At 45.3% G+C, this 14652-nt stretch overlaps 1 protein-coding gene across 1 annotated transcript in view; it reads left to right on the top strand.

Annotated features, from left to right (window-relative positions):
- The first annotated feature begins 3176 nt into the window (after positions 1-3176).
- HHLA1 (HERV-H LTR-associating 1) overlaps positions 3177-14652 on the top strand; it is a 43870-nt gene continuing 32394 nt past the window's right edge. The window contains exons 1-6 of the mRNA XM_054985905.1: positions 3177-3228; positions 4432-4512; positions 6309-6392; positions 8353-8436; positions 10558-10641; positions 12029-12085. Of these exons, the coding sequence (XP_054841880.1) occupies positions 3177-3228; positions 4432-4512; positions 6309-6392; positions 8353-8436; positions 10558-10641; positions 12029-12085 (442 nt within the window). The remainder of the gene's footprint in view (positions 3229-4431; positions 4513-6308; positions 6393-8352; positions 8437-10557; positions 10642-12028; positions 12086-14652) is intronic.

Below are 14652 nucleotides of genomic sequence, written 5' to 3'. Positions count from 1 at the left end.
CTACAAATTCTTTGCCCAATTTTCCAGATTTTAAATATTTTACATCCTGTTTTCTAATATGGGTCTCCTGCAAACAAACAATATCACATTTTTGTTTTAGTAGCCAATGAAAAATATTTTTTCTCTTATTCGGTGAGTTTAGTCCATTTACATTCCAAGATAATACTTTACTCTCCATATTCATGGTTTTGTTGGTAAGTCTTTTTCATTGTCCTTAATAAATCTCTCCATCTCCCGCTCAGATCTGATACGCTTTTTTGCCCCTCCAAACTCAAAGGACACTCCTTCCGGTAACTCCCATCTGTACCTAATGTTCATGTCCTTCAAAGTCTGAATTAACACTCTATATTTTTTCCTGTCCAGTAACACTGATCTGGGCAATTCCTTCATTATGATAATCGTCTTGCCATCAATCTCCAATGGGTCTTGAAATTGTTTTGTCACAATCCTCTCTTTCATATTTCTAGTTGTAAACTGCACGATCACATCCCTTGGTAGTTTCCTCTGGGTTGCAATTCTCGAGTTCACACGATACGCCACATCTAGGATAGCCACAATTTCCTCCTCCTCCTTCCCCAGGTATTCAGCCAACACCTCAGTCATCTGTTCTTGCGCTGACTTCCCTTCAACTTCTGGCAGACCACGAAAACGAAGCTGCTTCTCCATGTGTTTAGTTTCTGCAACTGACATCCTCCCCTTTACCGATCTCATCTCTGTTTGTTGCGTTTCTATTAAATTCTCCATCGCGTCTTCTACTGTTTTGACTCTCTGTTTCGTTCCTTGTAATTCACTACTAATCGTTTCCACGCCTTTTTTCACTTCTGACAGCTCCGACTTTACTGTCTGTGTAACTTCTTTGACCTCTTTAATAAGCTCCAATTTCGTGTCCTTAAGTTCTTTCATCATGTCTATAAGTTTTTTGTCCAAATTTTCTATTGCCGATTGCCACTCTTTTTTCGACATCGTGGGGCTTGCTTTAGCTCGCTCCCACGAATCTGCTCTCTTCCTCAGCTCCGTGGCGTATAATTAAACGTTTTCCTTTTTTTTCAAATGTCCCAATCTTTGCCAAAATTAATTTTTTATATCCAAAATGTCGGGCGTCTTTTCTCTATGGTTTCTCTATGTTATTATAATCCAAGATGGCCTACTTCCTCTTCCGCTGAAGCCACGACCCTTCCACTTTCAAAAATGGCGATTCCCCACTTCCTGTCCCTTGGCAAGGGCCGCTTCCCTCCAGCCACTCTATTGTTATTACGCACTTCCTGTCTCCCGTCTTCCCACAGCAGGTCTCGCGATGGTGTCTTTTTCCCACAGCTCCAAGACCACAGGTATTCAAAACAATAGTCCGATTTTTGTAATAACTTCTTTAAACTTAGTCTCTTTTAAAATACAACTCCTGCCGAGTCTTCACCTCCTTTTCACTAGTCTGTTGCAGTTTAAAAATCTACTTTCTTTCCTCTCTGTTTTTGTCAATCTGTCCCGTTTCAAGAGATAGCGATCTTTACCTTCTCTTCAACTTTCTCGGGTTGTAATCGCTGTTTCGATCTTAAATTCTCCTCTCGACTTCCCTCCCCGATCGAAGCTTGGGTATGTAGGTCTTATGCCAGCCGAGTTGGCCCCAAAATTGCCGCAGAGATTATAGCCGACCCGTCGCAAGGTGGGACCTCAAGGATCGGGGGGGAGACTCCTTGTGTAGAGCCCCCCCTCGTCCGAGATCTAGCTCACCCTAGGGTCTTGAGCATTCTTTGCCTGCTCCCCGCCTGAGAGCAGTCGGCCGCGGGTTATTTTCACCCCTCCGGCCGGTTAAAACGGCAATCCGGTCAGCTCCGCAAATGGAGCTGCGTTAGACCTCCATGAATCCCAAACCGGAAGTCCAAATATGTGCAGGTTATCTAAAGACGTGAGTTCTGACTCTCGAAGGCTCATACCCTACCACAAATTTTGTTAATCTTATAGGTGTTACTGGACTCTTGCTCTTGGAAATGTAGTTGGTCTTTATGGTGCTATTGGACCTACATCTTACTCTAAAACTGGCAGTAAATTATTTTAAGATCTTGGTGAGGAGAGCATAGGGTGTAGAGTTGCCAGGTCCCCCGAAGCTCAAACTGAAGCAATGGGGTGGTTTGGGGTGGGTGCATGCATTGGGAGAACTTACCTCACATATGCGTGCAGCACTCTGGAGCACTTCCTTGTCCGCCAAGAATGATGTCATTCCTGGCACAACAAGGAAGTGAAAGCCCTTGTACAGCCTTCACTCCAACACTAGATTGGGGGCCTTTATTCGCTTGTCGCACCAGAAATGATGTCACTTCTGGTGTGACAAGGAAGTGCTCTGGAGTGCTTGGGAGCAGTGGCATAGCCTGGGGCAGGGCAGAGGAGCAGACACCCTGGGCACAAAATTTTTAGGGGGAGCTGTGCTGGGGAGACCCTACACTGCGTCCACAGGAGGCCCCCTGCGCCACCTTGGCCACCTGCTGCATCGACAGAGCAGCTGGCTCACTGGACGCCGAGCTGGACCTCCTGCAGTGGCTGCTGCCTGAGGAGCATGCTGAGCAGGCAGCGGTGGTACGGGCGGCTGCACCATAGGGCTGCCAGATAAGGGACATGTAGGTGAGCAGCTCAAATCATGGGAGCACTCCCAGGGGGCAGCCATGCCCTGTGTGATGATGTCACTTCCCGGAAGTGACATCATCACACGGTCCTGGGAGCATACCTCTGTGTGTGATACTAGGGTGCCACCTCCTGCCAGGAGTTGCCCTGGGTGCTGGCAGCCCACGCTACACCACTGCTTGGGAGTGAACTGTGGGGGCTCTCAGGCCCGTTCCTCATGCCTTTTCTCCCTGCCAGCCAGGTGAGAAGTGGTGGAAGGTGGAGGCTGGGAGCAGGGATCCTACCAGGAAATAGTGATGCCACAGGGGCTGCTGGAGGGGATCTCCCATTCCCTGCTGGAAGAGGATGAGGACCTGACTTTTCCATGCTTCTTTAATCCCTCCCAGTGCAGAGCACTATGAGGCACAGAAGTCCATATACACAAAGCTTATTCCGAAGAACCCCTTTATCATGTTCATTTTAAAATAAGTTGGGTCCCCCCCCGCCCAATTTTCTTTTAAACAATGTGCTTAGAAAGAAATAAAAAAGGCTGTTTCTTAACTTCAACATCTCTTTTAGCTGCAAGTATGAAAGTGGAAACCAAGAAAGATGAACGGGTGGCAGTGCTGGCTACTGCAGGTAAACTTTTGCATTGGGAACTCAGATACTGCTACCAGAGCAGTTCTCCCTCAGCTTGCCTGAATTCATTGCAATTAGAAACTGTAGGATAGCGAGCAGCTGCACTGAGGATCCCAATTATGTTAAGCATGAAACTTCGGGGAATTGGGTCTTAGTTGCTTCTCTTTCTGCTTCACAGTATGGAAAATTACCCAGGTGGATGTGTGAGAATGGCACATTTTCTCTTGAAATGTTAGATGCCTCTCCCCCATTGCTCTTTTCTTGAAAAGTGAAATGTGATTTTCTGGTGGGGGCAACTTAACAGGCCAGGGGGGAGGATTATGGGGGCTTCTAGGTGTCACACCAATGTGCAATATCACTTCTGGAAAAATCAGGAAATGACATAATCGCACCAGGATTCACAGAGTCGGTGCAACATCAAGAAGATTGCCCCCCCCCCCCCCACACACACACACTCTGGAACCAAAGTGGCCTGATGAGAAACAAAAATGAAAAATTTGCACAGTTGCATTTGGGTGTCCGAGTAATGCACCCTGAATCTTTTTGCTACAACTTGATGCCACTGTTTATTGCAATTATTTTCCGGATGAGAGCTGGATGTCATCTTTATGTACTAACATCTGCACTCACCACTAGGGGGCTCTAAAACACCAGCACGTTGGCATGGTGACCATCACAGTTGGGCAATGAAGGGCATTTTGAAGTGGTTTTTCTTCAGGAGGATGAATGCAGAGGGTGTCTGAACCTTGATTTAGTGCACATCATGGCCTGAAGGACATCATCTTTATTTCGTGAATATGACTGGCAATGCTGTGAGATCCTTCATGTGGTTTACCCATATGAGGACAGAACACACCCTATTCTATATTTTTTTTCTGCTTTCAGAGCACTTCCTAGCACATAGAATTTGGATGTGGTTACCATCTCTGTTCCCCACTATCCATTCAGCAGCTTTGCCAAACTCTGCTCGTCCAGATCAGTAGAGTAAGCATGGGTTGCAAACATATGGAGGAATGTTGATTAATGCCACTTGCGCGCAAATTCGGTTTCTTCTCTCTGGTGAAGGAAGTTTAGCAAGAGCGTATCAAAGTGGCAGCATACCTCAACCAAAGATAGCTTCCCACTGAAGCGCATTGTTGAGACATTTGTTCTGACTTGGGCGTCACTGTAATGCTGACTCAGAAATAACTTATTCTTTTCCAGAGTTGCCTGCGAAATCAGTCGATCTGGCAGCGATTAACTTGACTGAGCTGGTAAATGGAATGTTAAATTCTGCTCTCAAAGGTAGTTGCTCCTCCTCCTGCTATTACCACTGGGTTTTTTATTACACTACTTCTGGGTCTTTCTTTGGAGAACCTAGAGCAATGTGGGACTTTTGGAGGTAGAGTTTCCAGTTCTGAGTTGGCAAATTCCTAGAGATTTGGGGGAGGAGCTTGGAGAGGTGGGGGTTTAGGGAGGGTGGAGTCCACCTTCCAAAGAAGTTATTTTCTCCGCGGGAACTGATCTCTGTCACCTGGAGATCAGTTGTAATTCCTGGAGATCTCCAGCCATGACCTGGAGATTAATAAGTAAGAAACAAACACCGTTTTCATTCTTAAACACTAGTCCCCAATAACTTCTTAAGAGTTTCCTCAATTGCTTGTGAAAGGTCTGATGTAATTGAATAAATAATACACTTTCTGCTGTGTGTGACTGATGTTGTTGCTCTGTTGAAAACAGTACACTACTGTATCATACAACAATGTCAAGATACAAGCACATAAATACAATAAATATAAAAAAAATGAACAAGAAGCCAAGAAGACTTGTATACCATCCAAGAATACCAAGATACAAACTGATCAGATTTATTGTCAAAATGGATTTGATAACCGGCTGCCCGTATCTCCTTGACTTTGTGTTCATCCTGTTCTTGAATTGCTGTTAATTGTACCTGTTTGTATCTGGGTATTGTTGGGTGATGTTTGGGAGCTAGTGTTTAAGCCTGAATACAGTGTTTGTTTCTTACTTATTTGTTTCATATTACACCGTGTATGACCTGGAGGCTGGCAAGCCTATTTGGAGGCTCTCCAGTCCAGGTACTAACCTAGCTAAGACTTACCTAATTGGAACTTTACTAAAAACAACAGCGAGAAACGGCCGTAGTTCAGTGGAAGAGCGCCTGCTTTGTATCCAGAAAGTCCCAAGTTCGATCTTCTATATTTCTAGGTAAAGTATCTGAGATAGGTGTTGGTATCCCTCTGCCTGAGAAATGCTGCGACTCAGGGTCAAACCACACAAGACAAAATACACTTGAATTACCCGTGAATTACACTCAAATACACTTGAATTATAAAATATACTTGAATTACCCGTGTAATTCAAGTGTATTTTGTCTCCTGTGGTGAGACCGTCATTCCTAAAAAATGCCAATCTTAGTAGACCAATGATCTGACTTTGTCTAAGGCAGCTTTGAATGTTCAAAAGATCTGAGATGGTCCCACGGCTCAGTGGAAAAGCGCAGGTTTTGAATACAAGAGGTCACAGGTTCAATCCCAGGCATTGTCTGTTAAAGGTCTTGGGAAACCAGCGGTTCTGTGCAAGCAAAGTTGGTGCTCTGTCTTTGGACCACCACGATCCCTCTCCTTCATACACTCCATGAAATTTCTTTATGACACCTAATGGATGACATTATAATTGGTTGGTATGGGGGGAGAGTTCAGTAAGCAGAACATCTGCAGAAGACTCCATCTTCCGTTCCTGACCTCCCCAGTGATACATGAGTGGGAGACCCTAAAGAGTTACGGAGCCAGAGGGACCAATCTTCCGAAGCAGTCTGAGCTTATTTCATATGTTCATATTAAGAGAATGGCCTAGAGGCAGAAAACATGCTTTGTATGTAGAAGGTCCCATTTCAATTCCTGCCATCTCCAATTAAAAAAAAAAAACCCTGACAGAAGGTACTGGAGAAGAGCTTCCTCAGTCGAAGAGCCACGGGTGACTTTGGTTTAAGACAGTAGAGAACTGGTGATATGCAGGAACTATCTTTCTCTCTTTTGACAGTTCACATACTGATAACTTATACCTATATGTCCACACAGGTACCAAAAAGTTCTTCTCTTTGCTGAGCATCACTTCATACAGTTCGTATGCCTTCCACAAAGTTTCCATCGTTGTCTACAACAGTTAAGTATGAATCTGCAAATCGCAGAAACCATCTTCAGAGGCTTTTCTTCTGGTTCAAGACCTTCTGAGGTCAGGCAGCTAGTGCCTGGAGACAGGGCCTTTTCAGTGGTGGCACCCTAACTGTAGACGACCTTTTCAGAGGCCTGCTTCCTTCTCTCTTCTCCTGCGGGTACCTGATGAAGACTATTATATTTGACAGTGCTTTTAATACCTGATTTCTTTGCCATTTCTGCTCCTATTTTAGTTGGTAGCTTTTTTAAAGGGGGTTCCTTTTATTGCCAGCAGTTATATTGTGATGACAAAGAGAATGAGCTGTGACCTGGAATGACCCTGGTGCTCTGCCACAAGCATGCAATCGTCTTAGAAAAACTGTCCTCTTTTAAGGCTCTTTCATACAGGCTATGTAACCTGCTTTGGCTACGGGAGCCCGATAGGTTTTTTTAATGTGTGGTTTTATACACCTGAATGGTAAATTGCTTGCCTCTGGCAGTTAATTGAGACTTAGCCCACATTTTAAAAAAAATCTGCCGATATGAGGGTTTTTTCATGTTTGTATGTGCTTCTGAGTCGAAGCAGACTGTCAATTGAAAGGACTTGTACAGTAGCCATGCTAGACTATTGTAGCAAAACAAAACAGAACCTCAGGAGCACCTTAAAAACTAACAATAGTTATTCCAGCAAGGGTTTTTGTGACTCAGAGCTCTCTTCTTCAGATACAATGGGATGGGAAGAAAGAAAACCATTTCCCTCATTTTTACAGAAAATTACAGATGTGGGGGGGGGGGGAAGTTTGTCAATTGAAAAATCTACTATCCTTTTAAAGGAGCCACTTTTCTTTTTCCTACCTTTTTTCCTTCAGCCATTCCCCCCCCCTTTTTAAAAAAAGTGTTCCAGTGTATCAATATATCACTATTTTGAGAGATGTGCTGCCTTCCTTTTTTCTACCTTCTAACAATCCAGACTTCTGCAGCATTGAAGTAATTTCTTTTCACGCTTTCTCTTCAGAACACTGCTATACTAATTACCTGTTAGTTTATGATAGCGTCATCCCAACTCCTCCCAAAATTTACCCTTTCAGACTCTTCCTATGTGGTCATCCCATGTGGGGAAGAAAGCTTTGACTCTCCAAAGCTCATACCCTGAAAATCTAGTTAGTCTTTAAGGTGCTACTGGACCTGGATCTTGCTCTTTTGCTACAAACCAACATGGTTACCCATCTGAAATGCTCCCATGTGATGAAACACCTCTCTAAAATGCCTTCCTTGATAGTCTGGCATTGAATGATTACTATTTGTTTATCTGACTGCTGTTGTTCCCTTTAAGTTGAATAACCCTCCCTGCCCAGGCCCATGGGTGTGTATCTACTTTCAACCAGGGCTCATTTCGAGGAGGAATGCACAGGAATGCAGTTCCGGCAGTTCTCTCAAGAGGTCACATGTCAGGTGGCCCCGCCAACCTGACTCTCGGCCATTTTGAGCCTGTTTCGTCCTGGATTGGGGCCAAAACGGCCTGGATCAGGCCTCTGACAGGTGGTGGATCACTCTCCCACTCAGCAGCAGCCTGATCCTGACCATTTTGGGCCCCTTTTCAGCCATTTTCAGCCCCCTTTTGCCATTTTGGGCCCAATTTCAGCCCTGAATGGTCAGGATTGGGTCCAAAACAGCCAGGATAGGTGATGTCAGGGGGTGTGGCATATGCAAATCAGTTATACAAATGACACATTTCTGGTGATGTTGTGGCATATGCGAATGAGTTATGCTAATGAGTTATGCTAATGAGTTCCTCCAGCTCTTTTTCTACAAAATGACCCCTGCTTTCAACCATGTCCTCCTTAAAATAATGGTATCTTGATATAGGGCAAAGCTATATCAAAAGGTGGGCACAGCAGAAAAATGTGGTGACATCTGAAATAGATACTTCAGAAGTAGAAACATGGCATTGCCTTTACTTTCTTCACAGTTTCAAACTTGAAAAATGTCGACCCCACTAAATTTCCCACCAGGTACTGTTACTGCTTAAACAACAGGACAAATGATTTAACAGGTGAGTGGACAAACACACTTGATAGCCATAGCCTGGGAGACGGTATCACAGGAGAGGAAGGAGAGGGCCCAGCCTATTCCACCCATAGGTTTCATGGTGTTGTGCAGAATTGCGGTGGGATGCAAATGACTTGATTAAGAATATATTTACTTTCCATTGTATATCAGTTTAACTCTCATGTAAGGTTGCCAGCCAGGAAGGTATGGGGGAACAGGAACATTTGTGGGCAAAGAGTGGGGGAAATGGCATCGCCTAACACCTTGATATCACTTTACAGCATCATGTGGCTCTCTAGGAAATCTTCAAAACAGTATGGTAAAAACCACAGAGATTTGGGTAATTCCTAGAGTGTCATGTGATGTCATGATGTCACTTGCAGGTACTCACCTGGAAGTGACATCACAGCATTGTGTGACTCTGACCCCCTCCTACCCCGATTTAGTCCTGCCCCTTCATTAAGTGAGGCAGGGGCTGGGGAAGCACACACAGAAGGGGGTGGCCAACTGGCAGGCCTACTGCAGTGGTTTCCTCCAAAGAATCCAGGGAGTTTGGTGAGGAGTGCTGAGAATTCTTCATTGCCTCTCCCCTCAGTATAGCTCTCAAGATTCCTTGGGAGAAGCTTTAGTTTCTTTAGCAGAGGCACCATGAGTCTCACTTCAAACCTCCCTTCCTCTGCAGAGGGTGGGGCTTAAGGTTGTACAGGCTTGGAGAAAAAATGTCCTGTCCCTTTAATAGAGGCTTATTGTGTGGAAATAGGCAGTTGAAGTTGTGCAGGGCATGGAGGTAAAGAACATCTCCTAGAAAATAACACCCCATTAAGCCTCTATTAATGTTACAAGGCATTTTTTTATTTACGCGTGATAACAACCATAGTAGGCCTGGATCAAAGATACTTTCTTACCTGAAGCATGCTATGTCTGTCCTCTGGTGGCAGCTGAGAGCTGAGCTCCAGTGGTAGTCCAGCCAATGGCACTGACTCAGGAAGTGACAACAACTGTAAGTTATACCTCCTCCCACACTAGGACTGCAAGGCCTCGATGGTAAAACCATAGAGTTTCCAACAATTCCTAGAGCTACACTACATCACTTCCAGGGTTTCTCCAGAAGTGACATAGTAATGAAGAAGATGTTGTAGCCCCGCCATGACCCCACCCACAACTGTCTCATCCACACAGCCTGACAACCCTATCCCACACTGCCAGGGACTGAGAGCCACGCAGCCCTTGTGGTGCATCTCTGCTGTCCTCCACCATGCAGCCACTTGGGTGTCTTGTGCCAAGAACCAGCCCTGGTTGAGGTCCAAAGAAAGATGCTGGGTTTATATAAGTGGGGCTTAGTTTTTGCTTCAGGGTGATCTTTCAGGAGAAAGTCTGGGCAAAATCTGCTCCCGGCGATCACCTCTTCCGTTGTTCTCCAGTCTTTCCCGATCCTGCTTTAATGCAAAGAGAATAGAAAAGAGTGGATGGCTGCTGTGTTGGGTTTTCAGTTTATTCAATAGGCAGTTGAATATTGTTATAAAAATCGATGTATCAGGTTCTCTGTATTCCCAGTTTTCAGTTTTTAAAAAACTCTCTAGCCCCTTTTGTTGTGGAAAAGCACATCTCTGCAATGAAAGGTGCTAAAGAGAGCCCCCCCCTTTTAAAATGAAAATTAAAAATTCAGAGAAGCTGATAGGGTTGCCAACCTCCAGGTGGTTGAGATCCCAGAATTACAACTGATCTCCAGGGAAGAGAGATCAGTTCCCCTGGAAAAAAATGGCTGCCTTGGAAGGTGGGCTCCATGGCATTAAACCCTGCAAAGGTCTCTCCCCTCCCCAAATCCCTCCCCAGGCTCCACCCCCAAAATCTCCAGGAATTTCCTAACCTGGAGCTGGCAAACCTATAACTCTGTACAGATACAGAATGATACTCAATTGCTAATTTTTTTAAAAAAAACTGAAAAGCCTGAATGAGATGTGAGGTGGAATGGCTGCTGCTGGGGGACTGGAGCAGAGGAAATATGGGAAAGAGCCGCATGTAGAAGACTTATTGCCACTGGGCTGTATTAGCGACTGCTGCAAACAACAGAAAAATCAAATGAGTGTATTCCTGTGTAGAAAAAACCCTGTTTTTCTTTGTCTAGATTTTACAGCTTTGCTGGTCGATATCATTGGAAACTCCACCAGCTTCCTAACAGAAATTTTCAAGTCTACTTCCATTCTCTCAGGTAAGATGGGTAGTTGTTAGTAATTGGAAACTTGAGGCCCAGTTTGTTAAGTTTGACACTTTAGGGTGAGACACTTAGAGCAACGGTATTGGGTCAAATGGGAGAGCGCAGAAGGGAACAACATTTTGACATGTCTGGTCTATTTTAGGAACATTTGTTGTGATTTATAATAATAGCTAAATAGGTTGGGGGAAAGAAGGTAGCTTGGTATAGCTCAATCTTGTTAGATCTCTGAAGGGAAGTTGGGTTGGTACTTGGATGAGGGACTACCAAGGAAGAGTGAAAGATGAAGGCAATAGCAGACCAACTCTGATTCTTATTTGCCCCGAAAGCCCTTGCGGGGTTGCCAAGTCAGTTGAGACTTGATAGCACATATGTATGTATGTAGTTTGGAATGAGACATTATTGGGGGATACTGGGTGACACGTAGCTGCCACTGAAATCAGCATCCTTGTGTCATCTCCTCGGTCCACGGGTGTAGTGGACAAAACATGTGATATGATGTCATCTCGTTTTTCCCACTCTCTTAAAACTGGTAGACAATGAAGTGGAGCAAGGGTGGACATATAGATCATGCTGACATCACATGTCTTATATGTATTTATGTTTTTAGAACATTTATATGCTAGCAATCCAAAGAACCTTCTTGAAGCAGTTCACAAAATAGAACATGATACAGTCCTAAAACAGTTTACAAATCATTAACATTAACAATATATTAAACAGCCAGTCCTTATAATCCAGCCAGAGCAGCAAAAACAGCATAAAACATTTATTGGTCTAAAATGATCCTTGTAAAAGAGTCCTCGCAGTAGAAGCAGAGTATTAAAAACAATTTTTTAAAAATATAAAAGCCTGAGTAAAGAGAAGTGTTTGGGCCAGGAAACCCCACCCAAGTAGAGAAGGCTTAAACTGAGCCGTGTGGGGAACGGAGAGTTACCAATTCTGGCTTGAGAAATTACTGGAGATTTGAATGCAGTGCCGTGAAGTCCATAGGCAGGATACAGATAGAGATCAAGATTTTCATTTTTAGAGAGCACGGCACAAAAGGCTTCCTGAACAGGAGCGAAATCAGCCACTAGATACATTAAAAATGGAGGACAGCTTAGGTGCTACAAAAATGTCTTTGGCACTAAAATTAGACAGCTGGGGCACCTGAGAACGGTACTGTATAATTGGTCTCTCTGGCTTTGGCATCACTCCACAAAATTATCAAAATTCCATCCTAGCAGTACTTGGATGTACAACTTGCAAATTCATTTTCCCCGGCTGATGTGTTAGCCTGCCTAGCTGTAGTCATTAAAAATGAATTTCTGCATTTTAGCTTCCATTCCTTCCATCTGAATGAATTTCAATGATGCCAACCAACCATCTGTTTCTCTTTCAGTGAGCCACAGTAACGACACAGACTGTATCTATATTTGCGTCATGTCAGGTCGCACAGGTAAATGTGAAATGTTGTTTCCCCCCCCCCCCCAAACTTGTAACTTGGAGCCAAACATCAAATTTTGAAATGTCTCATGGTGGAACGTACCATTTCAGAAGGGACTCTGCAGATCTGAATGACAACCAATGGCAAATTCTCCCTGCTCTGGAAAACTAGCATGCCAGGGAATTGGGTTCTTGTGTTGCCTTCCTGGTTTGTTAGTTTTCTGTGTGCAGAGGGCTTTTTGGCATAAGTGTTCCAGTATTGGGATCACACATGCACACCCACAGGGAATCTAAAGTGTGGTAATCCAGGAATATTTTATGATTTTATCACTTACTTCAGCTCCTATGATTACTACATCATAGACATGGAAGTATCAAAGGCCATTGAGCCTATTGCTGTGGACTAAGTCCATCTACCTGCTTTGCACTAGAGGAGAGGGAATTACAGAGGGGTGGTGTACTCTTTCAATGGAAATGCATGAGCAGCAGCCCACAAATGGAACCAGCACTAGCATGAGTGCCATCCACAGCTGCTAAAGCCCCGCTTTTGGTCCCAATCTTCAAAAAGTTAAGGCGCATGGTTCCTGGAGAGATGGCAAAAACATTTTCTAAATTAATTGTAAATAAATAAGAAAAAATGGCTTTCAAAATGGCCTCCATAGTGACACTCTAGGATTGTCCCCATGACTCTATGGTCTTTACCACAGGGATTAGGGGACATTCTTAGAGCATCACGTGAAAGAGACATCTCATCCTCCTTAAACTCCAACTTCTCCAGGCACTGCCCTCAAAATCTCCCAGTATTTGCCAAGGCCATGCTGGAAACCTGAGCTACCAGATAATTTTAGACTCTGGACTAGGGGTGTGCAAGCCAAAAATTTTTGGCTATAGCCGAAAGTAGAAAGCCGAAAGAAGATTCTCTATCGTTAAAGCCGAAAGCCGAAACAAGAATCTCTTTCGGCTTTCGGCTTTCGGGATTCTTTCGGGATTCTTTCGGGATTCTTTTGGCTTTTTTCTATGGGAAAATGCCTCCGTCTTCCAGGACACCTGGAGGAGGCATTTTCCCACCGAATAAGCCCAAAATTGGTGGGGACCTTCCTCTAACCCTTCCTCTAACAACCACCCAAGTTTCAGACAGATTGAACTTTGGGGGGCCATGTTATGGCCCCCCAAAGCACGTCCCCCCATCCTCCCATAAGAAAGCGAAGGAGCAGCATATTGTTAGCATGCTGCTGCTCATCTTTCTTCATTATTTCCTATGGGGAAAAAATGAAGAGGCAGGCTTCCTTTGCCAGGGGTGGCATTTTGCATGCAAAATGCCCCCTTACCCTCAGGGGCCCATTTCATGGCCTCCCCAAGTAGGTGCTCTAATCTCTACCACTGACAGCTGGGGGAGGCTTGTGTTGCCAGGGGTGGCATTTTGCATGCAAAATGCCCCCCAGCCCTCAGGGGCCCTTCTCCCACCCCTCCTCCCACTCCCACCAAAGGGCATGGCAGCAGTATCTTACACAAAAATAACACAACTCACTTAAGATCAGAGAATCACCCCAAAATATTGCTGTCAAAAGCACTTTATTTCCTTAACTGCTTTAGGTTACACAGTAGGAAGGCACAACAGGGCATGAAAGCAGTGTACTACATAAAAATAACACAACTCACTTCACATCAGAGAATCACACAAACACAACTGCTGTCAAAAACGGTGAAGTGGGTTGTATTATTTTGTGTAGTACACTTCTATCATGCCCTTTGGTGCGCCCCCCTGCTGTGCCCACATTTGTGGCACCCCTGGGCTGTGCAGAATTGCCCAGGGAAAGAGAGTTTAGAAGTTCCCAGCATAGGGAACAAAGGGAGAGGGCTGGCCTTTGCCAGCCTGTTCCTGGGGTTATGGGTGTGGGGCAGGTGGGGGTGGATTTGGGTCTGTGAGGGGCTAATGTGGGGATTTGGGTCTGTGTGTGGCAGCTGGGGGGAATTGGGTTTGTGTGGGGCTGTAAGGGGTGGACTTTAGGGGCTGAGAGGACCTACTTGGGGAGGCCATGAAATGCCCCCCCAAGTGGGAGCAGTCTGAGCCTTGGTGGGGGGTGGGAGGAAGGGTGGGAGAAGGGCCCCAGAGGGTTGGGGGGCATTTTGCATGCAAAATGCCACCCCTGGCAAGACAAGCCTCCCCCAGCTGTCAGTGGTAGAGATTAGAGCACCTACTTGGGGAGGCCATGAAATGGCCCCCCCAAGTGGGAGCAGGCTGAGCCTTGGTGGGGGGTGGGAGGAGGGGTGGGAGAAGGGCCCCAGAGGGTTGGGGGGCATTTTGCATGCAAAATGCCACCCCTGGCAACACAAGCCTCCCCCAGCTGTCAGTGGTAGAGATTAGAGCACCTACTTGGGGAGGCCATGAAATGGCCCCCCAAGTGGGAGCAGGCTGAGCCTTGGTGGGGGGTGGGAGGAGGGGTGGGAGAAGGGCCCCTGAGGGTGAGGGGGCATTTTGCATGCAAAATCCACCCCTGGCAAAGGAAGCCTGCTTCTTCATTTTTTCCCCATAGGAAATAATGAAGAAAGATTAGCAGCAGCATGCTAACAATATGCTGC

Source organism: Eublepharis macularius, chromosome 7 (assembly GCF_028583425.1).
Source record: "Eublepharis macularius isolate TG4126 chromosome 7, MPM_Emac_v1.0, whole genome shotgun sequence".
Taxonomy (NCBI): Eukaryota; Metazoa; Chordata; class Lepidosauria; order Squamata; family Eublepharidae; genus Eublepharis; species Eublepharis macularius.
This window is presented reverse-complemented; position numbering and strand designations above follow the sequence as displayed.